General features: G+C 36.9%; 1 protein-coding gene, 1 long non-coding RNA gene and 1 pseudogene across 3 annotated transcripts in view; 2 read left to right on the forward strand and 1 right to left on the reverse strand.

Annotated features, from left to right (window-relative positions):
• LOC140594213 (uncharacterized) overlaps positions 1–8,508 on the reverse strand; it is a 33,305-nt gene extending 24,797 nt beyond the window's left edge. Inside the window, exons 1-2 of the long non-coding RNA XR_011994878.1 lie at positions 8,369–8,508; positions 8,097–8,264 (exon numbers count right to left, since the gene is read on the reverse strand). This is a non-coding gene — a long non-coding RNA (uncharacterized lncRNA). The remainder of the gene's footprint in view (positions 1–8,096; positions 8,265–8,368) is intronic.
• The window catches only part of CFAP91 (cilia and flagella associated protein 91), a 92,661-nt gene extending 76,879 nt beyond the window's left edge, over positions 1–15,782 (forward strand). For both annotated transcript variants that reach the window (XM_025990126.2, XM_025990125.2), the window contains 2 exons: positions 8,439–8,603; positions 11,833–15,782. In XM_025990126.2, coding sequence (XP_025845911.2) covers positions 8,439–8,602 — 164 coding nt within the window. In that variant the 3' untranslated portion in view covers position 8,603; positions 11,833–15,782. The remainder of the gene's footprint in view (positions 1–8,438; positions 8,604–11,832) is intronic.
• Positions 1,822–2,326, forward strand: LOC112913468 (large ribosomal subunit protein uL15-like; annotated as a pseudogene).
• Positions 15,783–16,246: the final 464 nt, after the last annotated feature.

Raw genomic sequence — 16,246 nt, forward strand, 5'->3', positions numbered from 1 at the left:
AACCTACAGAATGGGAGAAGATATTTGCAAATGGCATATCAGATAAAGGGCTAGTTTCCAAGATCTATAAAGAACTTATTAAACTCAACACCAAAGAAACAAACAATCCAATCATGAAATGGGCAAAAGACATGAAGAGAAATCTCACAGAGGAAGACATAGACATGGCCAACACGTACATGAGAAAATGCTCTGCATCATTTGCCATCAGGGAAATACAAATCAAAACCACAATGAGATCCCACCTCACACCAGTGAGAATGGGGAAAATTAACAAGGCAGGAAACCACAAATGTTGGAGAGGATGCGGAGAAAAGGGAACCCTCTTATACTGTTGGTGGGAATGTGAACTGGTGCAGCCACTCTGGAAAACTGTGTGGAGGTTCCTCAAAGAGTAGACCTGCCCTACGACCCAGCAATTGCACTGTTGGGGATTTACCCCAAAGATTCAGATGCAATGAAATGCCGGGACACCTGCACCCCGATGTATCTAGCAGCAATGTCCACAATAGCCAAACTGTGGAAGGAGCCTCAGTGTCCATCGAAAGATGAATGGATAAAGAAGATGTGGTTTATGTACACAATGGAATATTACTCAGCCATTAGAAACGACAAATACCCACCATTTGCTTCAACGTGGATGGAACTGGAGGGTATTATGCTGAGTGCAGTAAGTCAATCGGAGAAGGACAAACAGTGTATGTTCTCATTCATTTGGGGAATATAAATAATAGTGAAAGGGAATATAAGGGAAGGGAGAAGAAATGTGTGGGAAATATCAGAAAGGGAGACAGAAGATAAAGATTCCTAACTCTGGGAAATGAACTAGGGGTGGTGGAAGGGGAGGAGGGCGGGGGGTGGGGGTGAATGGGTGACGGGCACTGAGGGGGACACTTGACGGGATGAGCACTGGGTGTTATTCTGTATGTTGGTAAATTGAACACCAATGAAAAATTAATTTATTAAAAAAAGGAGTTCATTATAGATCTGAAAAAAAAAACTACAAATCAGAAACCAATAATAGCTGCATAAAAAATAAAGAGAAGGGAATCCAAATATATCACTAACGAAAGCCAGCAAACTGTGAAAGAAAAGAGTAAGAGAAAATAGAGAAGAGCTACAAAAACAACCATAAAATATGTTCTTTTTTTTTTCATAAAATATGTTCTTATTGCTATTTGTTACCTATCAGTTACTTTGAATGTAAATGGACTAAATGTTCCAGTCAAAAGACATAGGTTCAAGACATAAAAAAACCAAGACCCATCTATATGCTGTCTGCAAGAGACCGGTTTCAGACTTAAAGACACATGCATATTTAAAGTGAAGAGATGCAAAAACATTTATCATGCAAATGGAAGGAAAAGAAAGCCAGGGTAGCTATACTTATTGCAGACAAAATAGGCTTTTTTTTTTTTTTTTAAAGATTTTACTTATTTATTCATGAGAAACACAGAGAGAGGCAGAGACATAGGCATAGGGAGAAGCAGGCACCCCACTGGAGCCCAATGCGAGACTTGATCCCAGGACTCCGGGATCATGCCCTGAGCCAAAGGCAGACGTTCAACCACTGAGCCACGCAGGCATCCCATGACAAAATAGGCTTTAAAACAAAGACTGTAACAAGAGACAAATACTACATAACCACAAAGGGAACAACAATTCAACTAGAAGTTATAACAATTATAAATATTTATGCATCCAGCCTCAGAGCACTCAAACATGTAAAACAGATAGATATCTATCTATTAACATAGATAAAGAAAGTAATTGATGGTGATATAAAAGACAACACCTCCCTTTTTCCTCTGGCCCACCAACATGCCATCCAGACTGAGGAAGATCCAGAAACTTCGACCCAGAAACTCCGGGCTACGTGAGTCATGGCCACGGCTGCATTGGCAAGCACTGGAAGCACCCAGGAGCCTGGGGTAATGCTGGTGGCATGCATTATCACAGGATCAACTTCAACATATATCACCCAGGTTACTTTGGAAAAGTCGATATGAGACATTACCACTTAAAGAGGAACCAGAGCTTCTGCCCAACTGCCAACCTTGATAAACTGTGGACCTCAGTCAGTGAGCAGACACAGGTAAATGCTGCCAAAAACAAGACTGGAGCTGCTCCTATTATTTATGTGGTGTGATCGGGCTACTACAAAGTTGTGGGAAAGGGAAAGGTCCCAAAATAGCCTGTCATTGTGAAGGCCAGATTCTTCATTAGAAGAGCTGAGGAGAAGACAAAGGGTGTGGGGGGCACCTGCATTCTAGTAGCTTAAAGCCACACAGGGGGAGGTTCATTAAATGCTAACAAGTGCAAAAAAAAAAAAAAAGATAGTAATATAATAATAGTTGGGGACTTTAAGACACCACTTACATCAATGGATATATCATCCAAAGAGAAGAATCAAGGAAACGGTGCTTTGAATAACACAGTGGACCAACCAGATGGATCTAAGAGATACTCAGAACTTTCCATCCTAAAACAGTGGAATACACTTTCTTTTCAAGTGCACCTGGAACATTTTCCAGCATAGATCACATGTTAGGCCACAAGATAATTCTGAACAAATTTAAAACATTTGAAGTCATATTCTGCATCTATTCCAGCTACAATGCTATGAAACTAGAAACCAACCACAGGTAAAAATTGGAAAGATGACACATGCATAGAGGTTAAATAACATGCTACTCAACAATGAATGGGTCAACCAAGAAATCAAAAGACACTTGGAGATAAATGAAACTGAAAACCCAATGGTCCAAAATATCTGGGGTGCAGCAAAAGCTGTTCTAAGAAGGAGGATTGGGGGCAGGCCAACCTCAAGAAGAAAGAAAAATCTCAATCTAACCTTATACCTAAAGAGGCTAGAAAAATAGCAACAAACCAAATCCCAAACCAGTAGAAGAAAGTAATAAAGATTAGAGAAAAAATAAAAGAAACTAAAAAGCAATAGAAGAAGTCAAGGAAACAAGGAGCTGGTTCTTTGAAAAGATCAACAAAATTGATAAACCTTTAGCCAGACTCATTGAGAGAGAGAGAGGGAGAGAGAGAGAGAAGACTCAACCAGAAAAGAAAGAGAAGAAATAACAACTGACACCACAGAAATAGCAAAGGTTATGAGAATATTATGAAAGATTATATGCTAACAAGTTGGACAACCTAGAAGAAATGGATAAATTCCAAGAACTATATAACCTCTCCAAACTAGATCAGGAAGAAATAGAAAATTTGAAGATTGAATATAGCATAGGAGATGAATCAATCATCAACTTCCAACAAACAAAAGTTTAGGACCAGATGGCTTCACAGGTGAATTCTACCAAACATTTTAAAAAGAGTTAATATCTATTCTTCTCAAACTGTTCTGAAAAATAGAAGATGAAGGAAAGCTTTCAAATGTATTCGGTGAGGCCAGCTATACCCTGATACCAAAACTAGATAAAAGATGCTACAGGCCAATATCTCTGATGAACGAAGATACCAAAATTCTCAACAAAATATTAGCAAACCAAATCCAAAAATACACTTAAAAATTCACAGTAAGGTAAGATTTCTTCCTGGGATGCAGGGGTAGTACAATATTTGCAAATCAATTAATGTGATACATCACATCATCAACAGAAAGTATAAAAAAAACCCATATGATCATTTCAATAGATACAGAAAAAGCTTTTGACAAAGCATAGCATTCTTTTGTGATAAAGACCCTCAACAAAGTATGTTCAGAAGGAACTTACCTCAACATAATAAAGGCCATCTATGAAAAACCCACAGCTGACATTATACTTTTCCCCTAAGATCAGGAATTAAGACAAGCATATCCACTCTTACCATATTATTCAACATAGTATTGGAAGTCCTAGCCATAGCAATCAGAAGAGAAGAAGAAATAAAAGCCATCCAAATTAGTAAGAAGTAAAACTTCAACTATTTGCAGATGACATGATAATATATAGAGAGAAAACTCTAAAGACTCCACCAAAAAACTACTTGAACTAATAAATGAATTCAGAAGTGTTGCAGGATACACACTCAATATACAGAAATCCACTGCATTTTATACATTTCTAATGAAGTAACAGAAAAGTTAAGATAACAATTCCACTTAGAATTGCACCAAAAAGAATGAAATACCTAGGAATAAACTTAACAGGGTGAAAGATCTCTACTCTGAACACTGTAAAATATTAATGAAGGGAATTGAAGATGACACAAACAAATGGAAAGATATCCCATGTTCATAGATGGGGAAAACAAAATTATTAAAATGTTCATACTACGCAAAGCAATCTACAGATTTAATGCAATCCCTATCAAAATACCAACAGCATTTTTCACAGAACTAGAATAAATAATCCTAACATTTGTATGGAACCACAAAAGACCCTGAATAACCAAAGCAGTCTTGGAAAAAAAAAAGAACAAAACTGGAGGTAACACAAACCCAGATTTCAAGCTATGCTACAGAGCTGTAGTAAAACAGTAAGTTACTGGCACAAAACAGATGCATAGATCAATATAACAGAATAGAAAGACCAGAAATAAACCCACAATTTTAATGGCTGTCAAGTTTTCCACAAAGGAGGCAAGAATATGCAATGGGAAAAAGACAGTCTCTTTAACCAATGGTGTTGGAGAAACTGGACAGCTACATACAAAACAATGAAATGGAACCATTTTCTTACATCATACACAAAAATACACTCAAAATGGATTAGGGGCCTATGTGTGAGCCCTGAAACCATAAAAATTCTAGAAGAGAGCACAGGCAGTAATGTCTCTGACATTGGTTATAGTAACATTTTTCTAGATATGTCTCCTGACATAAGGGAAACAAAAGCAAAAATGAACTATTGCAACTACATCAAAATTAAAAGCTTTTGCAGATCAAAGGAAACAGTCCACAAAACTAAAAGCCTACTGAATGGGAGAAGATATTTGCAAATAACATATCGATAAAAGGTTATAAAATATATAAAGAACTTTTACAACTCAACACCGAAAAAAAAAACCCCACCACAAATCCAATTGAAAAATGGGCAGAAGACATGAACAGACATTTCTCCAAGGAAGACATAGAGATGGCCAACAGACACATGAAAAGATGCTCACTTCACTGATCATCAGGGAAATGCAAATTAAAACCATGGTGAGATATCACCTCATACCAGTAGAATGACTATAAAAAAAAACAACAAACAAACAAACAAAAAAACACAAGAAATAAGTGCTGGCAAGGATATTTAAAAAAAAAAAAAAAAAAAAGGAACCCTTGTGCACTTACAGTGGGAATGCGGCCATTGTGGAAGACAGTATGGAGGTTCCTCAAAACAATGAAAAGTAGAATTACCAAATGATCCAGTAATTCCACTACTGGATATTTACCCAAAGAATATGAGCAGTAATTTGAAAATATGTATGTACCTCTGTGTTTATTGCAGCATTATTTACAGTAGCCAAATATGGAAGCAGCCGAAGTGTCCATCAATAGATGAATGGATAAAGAAGATGTAGTATATATCTGTGTTGGAATATTACTCAGCCATAAGAAAAAGAATGAAATCTTTCCATTTGCAACATGGATGGATCCAGAGGGTATAATGATAAGTGAAATAAGTCAGAAAAAGACAAATAATATATGATTTGTCTCCTGTGTTAAATTTAAAAAATAGATCAAATCAACAACAACAAAAAAGAGATAAGTAACAAGACTCTTAAGTATAGAGAACAAACTGATGGTTACCAGTTGGGAGATTGGTAGGCAAAGAGGTGAAATAAGTGAAGGGGACTAAGAGTTCACTTAACGTAATGAACACCAAGAAATGTTTAGAATTGTTGGATCACTATATTGTATATCTAAAACTAATATAACAAACACTGTTTTTTAATTGTACTGGAATTTTAAAAGGAATTTTAAAAATTAATTTATCTTTTGTAAACCTCAAATATTTACAATAAAAAAATATATAAAGAACCCAGATGTCCATCAACAGATGAATGGATAAAAAAGATATGGAATATGACTCAGCCATCAAAAAGAATGAAATCTTGCCATTTGCAACAATGTGGATGGAACTAGAGGGTATTTTTTTGCTTGCCATAGCAAGCAAAATAAGTCAATCAGAGAGACAATTATCATATGATTTCACTCATATGTGGAATTTAAGAAACAACATGGAGAATCATAGGGGAAGAGAGGGAAAAAAAAAAGTGAGAGGAAATCAGAGACGAAGACAAACCGTAAGAGACTCTTAACTATAGGAAACAAACAGGGGTGTTGGAGGGGAGTTGGGTGGGGGGATGAGGCAACTGGGTGATGAGCATTAAGGAGGGCACTTGATGTAATGGGCACTGGGTGCTGTATACAATCACCAAATTGTACCTCTGAAACTAATATTACAGTATATGTTAATTAAATTGAATTTAAATTTTAAAAATCTAAGTGAAATAACAGCTTGGTTATTTCTAACAAGCTTTCCATGTTGTGCAGGGGAATTCTGGACAGGTTTAATAGAAATACAACATTTCATATCACCTCAAGGAATAAAGGAATGGTGCAGCTCTGATGCATTCAAAGAGAAGAAAGAAATATCTTATTTTCCTATTACACAATTGTACTGTAGTTTTTAAACCAGTATCTTCTAGTGATAAGTATTTAGTTTGTTTCAGTGTGTTTTACTATAACTAGCAATGCTGCAAGCAATATATTTTATGCAAATCCTGATCATGCTACTGACAGTAAATTTCTAGCAGTATGGTGCTAAAAATAGGGTATGTGCATCTTACTTTTGCCAGGTACTAACAAACAGCCCCCACAAAAAGATTGTTCTAATTCATACTCCCTGTCAGGAGTATATACCAAAATATTTATTTTTCAGATAAAATAATCAGTGTTTCTGTGTCACCTTATAAAAAGGGATCTTGTGTTTTCTGTGTCTTTAAGAAAATATGCAATTCCTTTTAATTTTTCTAGAGTCTAAAGTGAGGTCAGCCTGGCTCAAGTCAATTCTAACTGAGGGAATTGAAGGAGGCAGAGAAATAGTGTTTAGTAGTTACTAGTTTGTTACGCCTTCCCCTGGCTTCTCTGAGCTCCAATGGAAAGAGGGAAAGATGCTGGAGGAGGCACTTGAGCTGAAGGAATGCAGAAGGACTTGTCTGTGAGTGAAATGGGCAAGTCCTTAGCTTCTTCTCTTTATATACATATACCAAGTGAAGAAAGCCATGTGAACAGGGACCACACAATACGACCTTTTGTTTTTCTTTTCAAATAAAAGAACCATATGAATTATATGTACTCTTTACCCGCAAGTTAAGATAAAGTATACAGGCCGTTTGAGATACTTTATGATTGAAAAGATCTTGAAGAGACCTGTTATAGATGTAAAATAACAGTAATTACCAAATTTTTAAGTGAATGCTAAGTTCCAGACACTGTACTAAGCATTTAAAAACTACCTTATCTCAATTTCTTAAGGTGGCTGTAGGTGTATTCTCATTTTTCAATTATGGAAATTATTGCTTAGAGATATTATACAACTTACAGATTTGAATCATGGTCTCTGCGGCTCCAAAGTCCCCATTCTTTCAGCAATACTACTGTGAAGTGTAAGTTGCTGTGAGATTTATCCTCTATAAACTCAGATACCTGGATAGCACAGAATCCACAGTACTTCCTGCTCTCCTTTACTAGCTGTATGATTTGGGGCAAATTACTTAATCTCTCTGGGTCTCAGTTTTCTCATCTGAGTTATCCATCTACTCAGAAAATGGGGATATTATTAATATTCTTTTATAGGGTTGTGGGGTGGTTTAAATGAATATATGCCCACTACTTAAAACAGTGCCTGGCACAAAGTAAGGATGAATGCTAAGTGCTAACATCATCATCATCATGATTAGTTCTTTCCAAGGGAAATGGGAGGCTTGATAATAAATATTCTTAGGCTGTGGAGCGAGGGCCACCTTCTAAAGCCATAAGCTCAGAAATTCATCATCAGTTAACAAGTATCCTCCATGTTAGGAACAAAAGCTCAAAGAGAAGAATGAGACAAGGTCATTTCAATCTAGTTAGAAAACAAAATGGAACTCACATCATGTGCTTCAGTGCTCCATGGGTTTGTCTGAATTCCAGTGTGGCAGTGGTAAATGTGGGCTGGCACAATCAGAGGAGCCTTCCTGGAGAAGCGAGGAGCTGAGATCCACATTGGGCTTTGCAGAACGGGTAGGATTTGGAGTGCAGGCATTCCAGGGGAGGGCCGCTGCAGGGGAGAGGAATAGAGGTGAGCCTCATGGAGAAGAGTAGGACTGGATCGAACCAGAGTGGAAGCTGGGATAGGGGTAGCAGGGAGGACCTCTGTCCTACTTTCTTGAAAATCTTTAGGAATGATTCTGTTCAGTCTTTCAGAGTAAAAATTCTTGTCACTTTGTCACAGTGAGGAATGCACAGCGGAAGCATATCCTTGCAGCCCATCAGATCATCCACGGGCACACAGAAGACATGGTCAAGAAGAATTTTGTTGAGCAGGAGCAAGATGAAGAGGTCTCAGACACTGACAAGTCACCTGAGGAAGATACTCAAAATAAGAATAGCAGCTAAGGTGAGTTTGATTTTTTCATCTGAAAGGAAGCAGAAAGCAGGGAGGCAGCATCATTCAGCTCTCTGGTCTACCCCAACAACCATGTGTTTAAGAAAGTGAGACACTCCCATTGAAGCTGGCACATTTCATCTAGGTTATAGAATCTACTATCGAAAATTCTTAGAGAATAGAGTTGACATTATAGCAATTGGACTCTTGTGCCCAGAAAACAGAATTCTAGATAATTTTTTATGGGTCCTTAAAGTATAGAATGGTATTCCATCACAAAGCTGGAAAATGTGTCCATGTTATAAAAAGCAGCTTGTTCTTATGGAGTAGACACAGTATCTCCATCTCATCATGCTGGCTGTAAGCACAGCAGAAGGCACGTTTTCTGATTCTATCCCAGGTACCTCCTGCAGTGCCCACCAGAAGTTGGTCTTAAACTCAACTAAATGTTCCTACTCACAAGACTAACATAGACCAGGTTTTAAATGATTTGGGTATCCATCTACTCAGAAAGATAGAAGATGGGAACCACAACTTCAAGCAGGGCAGCATCAGGTGTTTCTCTTCCTATGGAAGCTCTTACCATATCCACACAGACAAACACATAGCTGTTTTCTTTAGTCCCCCAGTTACAAAGCTCAGGTGCAAGGAAGAGAGATTTACACTGGGTAGGTACAGGACCTGCCTTGGTTTACATGCCTCAGGGGCCAGTGTGTCTTATAATGATTCCATAGGCACTATTTTCAGGGTCCCCCTAATGGATTTGCCTGGTTACAATAGTCAGCACGCAGGAAAGCTCAAACCTACGGTTTCCTGTGGTATTAATAATTCCTTTATCCTTCCAATCAAATGCTAGTTACCACTTGGAGGTCAAGTAGCGTTGCTTAGTAACAGAGTTGATATAAACGTCTTAACGAATTATTAGGAGAAGAGAGCTAGAGTCCATTTAAAGTAAAGTTCTTGGGGTACCTAGGTGGCTCAGTGGTTGAGTGTCTGCCTTCTGCTTGAGGCGTGATCCCAGGGCCCTGGGGTCGAGTCCCACATCAGGCTCCCTGCAGAGAGCTTGCTTCTCTCTCGGTCTCTGCCTGTCTCTCTGTGTGTCTCATGAATAAATAAATAAAATCTTTTTTGTTAAAAAAGTAAAATTCTCATGAGAATTCATGTAAGAAAGGGAGTGAATCCTTTGCCTATTCCTTCTCCCTCAACTGTCATCTGATGGGTCCACATCATGTACTATTTTGGCCTAAGAGTATGCTATCAGGATAGAGAAGGCACAGGCTTGGGGAGAAATTTGTGACCAAAGACCCTCTGCAAAGGAATCTATTGAGGCCTTAAGTTTTAATCAAGGAAGACTGTGGAAGGAATATCAAGATGAGGGGGCAGTTAAGAAGGAAAGCAGAGAAAAAAACTGATAAAGGTACTCTTAAATACCAAGGTATGGCTATAAATTACAGCAGAAAATCTTTTGTTTTTAATTAATAATGAAATAACCTGTGAAATTTCTGAAGATATAAACCATATATTTACATGTAATGTTGTTATCCATGTATCTATATAATATAAATTCAAGGGCCAAATAATGAGATTTTGCCAATCTCATTATTATGATAAAAATCACCTTCAATATTTGGATAGTCCTTTTTCTTACATGAAAATTTAACAAGATTAATAATTTACATAGTTTGAATTGAATATGTATGCCTTTACTTCTGAGTATAAAGTATCTCTTTATTTTGCTTTATTAAATGTTTGGAACATGATGCTTAGTTGCCCCCTTAATATGTATTACTCTTTCTTTCTTCTCTGTGGGAAGGAGGGAAGGACAGATGTCAGATGTGAAATTATTTAACAATGCCTAGGGATGTAGAGATGGAACATTCATTTTAAAATATGTTTGATCAGCTTGAAGACAATGGAGAGCTAATAGGAATTTCTGGGCAAATATCTAAGAGAAGACAAATTCAGAGAGTTAGTTGGTTCTGGCATTTGGAGTCACTTCTTTTTTCCTGAGGGAATAGGCACATCCTAGAAAATGTGGCTAAAAAGCTGAGTGATGCTTTCACCAGCTGTGTAAAACTAGAGGGACAAAGACTGGAGTCAAGGTGGAGGCCCTGGTAAGCCTCCTCCATTTGGTTTGCACCTTGGTGGCTCAGTCAGTTAAGCATCTAACTCTCAATTTTGGCTTAGGTCATGATCTCAGGATCCTGGGATCAAGCCCCGTGTGAGGCTCTGGGTTCAGCATGGAGTCTGCTTGGGATTCTCTCTCTCTCTCTCTCTCTCTCTCTCTCTCAAATAAATAAATCTTAAAAAAAAAAAAAGTACATAACTCATCTGATTCATAGCTGGAGAGGAATTTGGCTCAAGATGAATCATACCTTGACTCACCCATACCTGATTTAGAGGATATTTAGATGAGACTTAGTTGATGCTCTAGACTTTGGGGGCTATTGGACCCGAGATCGAGTCCCACATCAGGCTCCCTGCATGGAGCCTGCTTCTCCCTCTTCCTGTGTCTCTGCCTTTCTCTCTGTGTCTCATGAATAAATAAATAAAATCTTTTTTAAAAAATCAGAAAAAAAGAAATAAAAAAATCAGAATAGTGATAATTTTTAGAGGATAGGGAGAGGATTGTGATTGCAAAGGAGTAAGAGGGAGCTTATAGGACTTCTTCACCTGGGTAGTATTTAGACAGGTGAATATTTAACACGTATTCACCAAGCTGCACATTGGTTTTCTGTTATTTTCTCATATGTGTCATACTCTTTAATTAAAAGCTAGAAATATGTGTGCATATATACAAACATATATATACATCCATGATGCTTGCAATATACATAAAGTATTTCTGGACAGATCAAGAAATTGGTTAAGTATTGTCAGTAGGCTTAGGGACTGGGAGGAAATAGATATATTTTCCTCATGTTCATTTCCTTTTGTAGTCTGAATTTTTTTACAGTGTACACATATTAAGTTTTCAGTTATAATTCAGCTAATATAAAGTTTATAAGTGCTATATTTGGAAACTGAGACCCTGTGAGTTAAGAAACATTTGGATCATGGGGCTCATAAGTGGCAGAACTAGGATATTTCTGGTGATGTCTGCCTTTTGAACCAAGGCTCTGTATAATTGCATCACAGTAATTTTTTGAATGTATTGTTCTGATAATGATTATTTCTTAAAAGATGACATAAACATTTGTGGGTTTTTATGTGTGTGTTGTTGTTTGTTTTTTTTTTACAGATTATCTTTCCTAAAAGAAGCTGTACAAATCATCATAAAGAATTCCTATATCTGTGCTTCTTCCAAGATGTACAGCTCTTATGGACTTGTCAATGTGTAATTCATGAGGAAAGATCTTTATTTTCCATAAACTTCCAATAATTTAAAATGATTTTCAGTAATAATAATCAAATGAAGGAGTTTATTCTCTTTGGTGTTTCCCAGATGCTCTACTTCAAGAGAAAATTTTCTTATGTTTCATTTCAATATTTTGTTAACTACGAGGATATTCTGGCTTAATCAAACAAAAAGAAATGTTACTGAATATATCTTACATAGTTTTGGCTTGATATTCATGGTACATTGACCTTATCTGCTAAGTTTAAAAGCATGCATACTCCATGACCTGGCATTTCACCTCCTAAATATATACTCAGTAGAAATACATGAGTATATGCATCAACAGGCATGACAAGAATGTTCACAGCAGTACTTTTCTTTATAGCCCCTCAACTAGAAAACCAAACATTCATTGACATTGGAATAAAAAAATAAGCTGTGGTATATCTATATAACGGCACATCAACTTACCCTTGAGCTTTAGATCTAAAAATATTTATGCAACACCCCTATGGAGAGGGTGCTGTTGGAGAGCAATCTGCCCACCCTGTGTGTTGACAAACATTAGGATCCCTCCTCATTTAAAGATTGGTAAATAGGAAACAAACAAACCCTAAAACAAAAGTATCAACAACAAATCTACCTGAGCCCCATGCATGTTACTCTGAAAGCAGAATAAAAGCCTATCTTAGAAAATGTCCTTCTATAGGAAACAAGAAAATCTTCAGAAGCTACCTGCTAGTGATTTTAATAGGAGGCAAGAAGAAATGGCTTCAGGAAACTGAAGCAGAGAATAATAAGAGCAGATGCCAACAGAGAGATGCAGGCTGGAAAGAAAGGAAAGCTGGTTAATGTGAAAAAAAATGCAAAAAGATTTAAAAATCCAGTGAAACACATTTGGATGCAGTTTAAAGAACAAATTTCACAGCAGAGAATAAAAGAGGTGATGTTGCTAATGAAATTAAGTCATCCAGTACGGTTTGGGAAGGATAAAGAGATGAAAATGACAAAGTGGTTAGCTCTGGATGACCAATCCTACAAGCAGTAGGATATCTTAAAGAAGAAACCAAGACAAATAAAATAGTTTTAACAAAAGATTTTCTGAGCTGAAAATATACTTGATCATACAACTTTGGAAAGGTTTACTTTGTATTAGGATAACTGTGATCAAGGTAACTTTTCTTCGCCTGAGAATCATTGACAAACAGAAAAGCACTACACAATTAACGAGGGAGTTGAGTTTTGTTCCTTTAAAAATGCTAACCTGATTGAGGTAAAAGTTACTTGTAAAATAAAAAATCGGGGACACAAGACAGAATGAGAAGAAGCAAATTTGGCAATGGGATAGAAGATAGTGGCAGGGTGGGCTGTGGGGAGTGAAGGTGCTATACTATAGCAGGCAACAGCAGACTTATTCTGTAAAGAGCCAGATAGTAACTATTTTAGGTTTTGTGGGTTACTTTCTGTTGCAATTACTCAACTCTGCCATTATAAGGTGAAAACAGCAATAGGTAACATAGAAGGCACATGGTTGTGTTCCAAATAAAACTTTACAAGAACTGACAGCAGCCAGATTTGGCCCTTGAGCTGTACTTTGCCCATCCCTGCTATATAGCAATGAACTAAAGTTGAAATCAATACCTACTTTCATAAAGTGTTTAAAGCAGCTTTTAATAAAGAACATATAATGAAACAATATTTTCTAAAACAATCTTTATGCAGTCTTCAAAAACTAAGATTTGTTTTTAGACAAAAAGGAAAATACAAAGTAATACAGAATTCTCATTAGCTAACTGAAGTTTACCAGGAGGGGAAAATTTTCTGTTACTAGCAAACTTCTACTTATAATGGCTTTAGTTAAAACACCTAAACTTTAATAACCATTGCTCTTAAAAATAAAAGTGATGAGCAAAACTCATGTTTAAAGCATGCGGTCATGGCAACTGAAGCTATGTAGTTGGTTGGGAATAGTCAAATAATCAATAGCAATGCTATTACCCTTGAGCTTTAGATCTAAGAATATTTATGCAACACCCCTATGGAGAGGGTGCTGTTGGAGAGCAATCTGCCCACCCTGTGTGTTGACAAATGAGCTGATTTTTAAAGTAGAAAAATTTTTTTTCATGGATGCATAATCATATATAGTGAACCTTCGTGCCACTTAACAAAGGCATTGCCTCTTCTCAACATGCTTATGAGCAGGCAAGGTAAAATCCAAGGAAGAAGTGTGTAGTGTGAGTAAAGGATCTCTTTGGGATGAGAAACCATTAAGTGCAAAATTCCAAATCTTTAGGTGCAGAACCCGAGACAATTTAAAGGCTGAGTATACGTTGATTCAAGAGAACTCTCATCCCCGTCCTCAATTCTGGACCCTAGTACCTACCTGGGAGTAGAGTTGCACCTACTTGGAGTACACTTTTGCAGCAAGCTATGCAGAGAATTAAAGGCCCAGTTACCAGTAGAATGGAGAATGCTAGCTGGCAAGAGTGATCTAGAAATGGCCTCCAACTGTGCTTACCGCTTGGTGGAACTAAGGCCAAGCTAGCCTCTTAACATTGGAGTAGCCTGGAGGTTAGGAGAATATGCTCTGGAGCCAGATGCTCTGGATTGAAACCCCAGTGTGTCCTCAAACAAGTTACTTGATCTCATTAAGCTTGAGCTTCCTCAAATCTAAAGTGGTATAACAATAGAATGTATATCATAGAGTTGGTATGAGGATGTAATGAATTCATTCATGTAAAGGGCTTGGGAACAGCAGCTGGCATATGATAAGCATTCAACAAGTACCATTTAGCTATTTTTATTATCACTGTGGGATAGAAGCAAAAGATACGGGTAGAGCAAAGTAACTACATCTACTGCTACGCAGAAAGTGGCTCAGTAGATGTCAGTTGCTAACTAATCAGATGAATTTCTCCATCTCACTTGGGGATGAGTGAGAGGGAGAGAGAGAGGAACGAGTGTCCCATGTTCTGTAGAATCCTGCAGTATTGGCAATAAGGGCACATTCTACTAGACACCAGAGCAGTAGAAAGAAGCCATTATGAAGAAGAATTTCCCAGAAAACTTAACTAAAACCATTGAAGGAGGCTTCTTTTATTATAGTTGTCAAAAATTGAGGAAACTGGAAACAAAGACTGTAATAGTTCTTAACCATGGCTGCATGCTAAAATCATCAAGTACTTTAAAAAATTGGTTCTTGGGCTTCTCCAGGCCAATTAATATAGAATCTTTAGAAGTGGAGCCAGGCAAAGGTTTTTGTTGTTGTTGTTTTTTGTTTTTGTTTTTGTTTTTTTAAGTTTCCCAAGTGATCTAATGTACATTCAAGACTTAGAATAGGAGAAATCTTTCCCAAAGTAACTATCCCTCCCCAAGTACTGACCATTCAGAAACTTACCATAGGAGACATATCTTTAGTCTAGGCTTTAATGACATTTTATTTCTAAAGCCTCAAAGATTGAAAAGACTAGAAAAAAATTGTGGGAGCAAACACAGGCACTGAGCACAATCATAACACTTGTACTTCCTCTGCCATAGCCCATATCACACTTGATTATAATTGCCTGCATAATCATCTCTCTCACCAACTGGACTGTTAGCTCTGAGATGAAGGCAGGAGCTATGCCTCATAAGTACATTTGTTTTTATTCCTGGTACCTGACACAGTTTCTGGCACATGGTAATCTCTCAATAAGTATTTATTGAATGAAATTCTACACACTTAATATTTGTAAAAGCAAATACTTCTATGATTTGGAAGAACATTTGTGAATATCTTGGTATTTTATGGTATGAAATGAGTTTTTAAAAATAAAATTTTCGATTTATAATATTCATTTCTAGCAAATAAAGGTATAACTTTTTGTGATTCAACTGGTGAATATTACACAGGAACCAAATAAGTCATAAAGGGTGTAGGAGCTTCTATACTACATTCAAAAGGGAGTTTATCCACTTATTCTGGACAACATTAACAACTTTAAAAACCTCCGACAGAGGTTTTAGGGAAATGTTTTTCTCAATAATATTTTTAATAGAGGTTAAAGGCATCATATTAAAATATAACCATAATATCAGCTTCTAATTATGACAGAAAGAAGAGGCCAGCAATTCTCCTCCACTAATAGATAGGTAAGTAGGTAAATAGATGATAGATAGATAGATAGATAGATAGATAGATAGATAGATAGATGATAGATAGATGATAGATAGATGATAGATAGATAGATATAACTAGACAAAATTGTAAAAAAAAAAACCAACTCACCCATTTTGGGGCCTAGAAATCTCAGAGATGGCCAACACTTTAAAAACC

This window comes from Vulpes vulpes, chromosome 1 (assembly GCF_048418805.1).
Source record: "Vulpes vulpes isolate BD-2025 chromosome 1, VulVul3, whole genome shotgun sequence".
NCBI lineage: Eukaryota > Metazoa > Chordata > Mammalia > Carnivora > Canidae > Vulpes > Vulpes vulpes.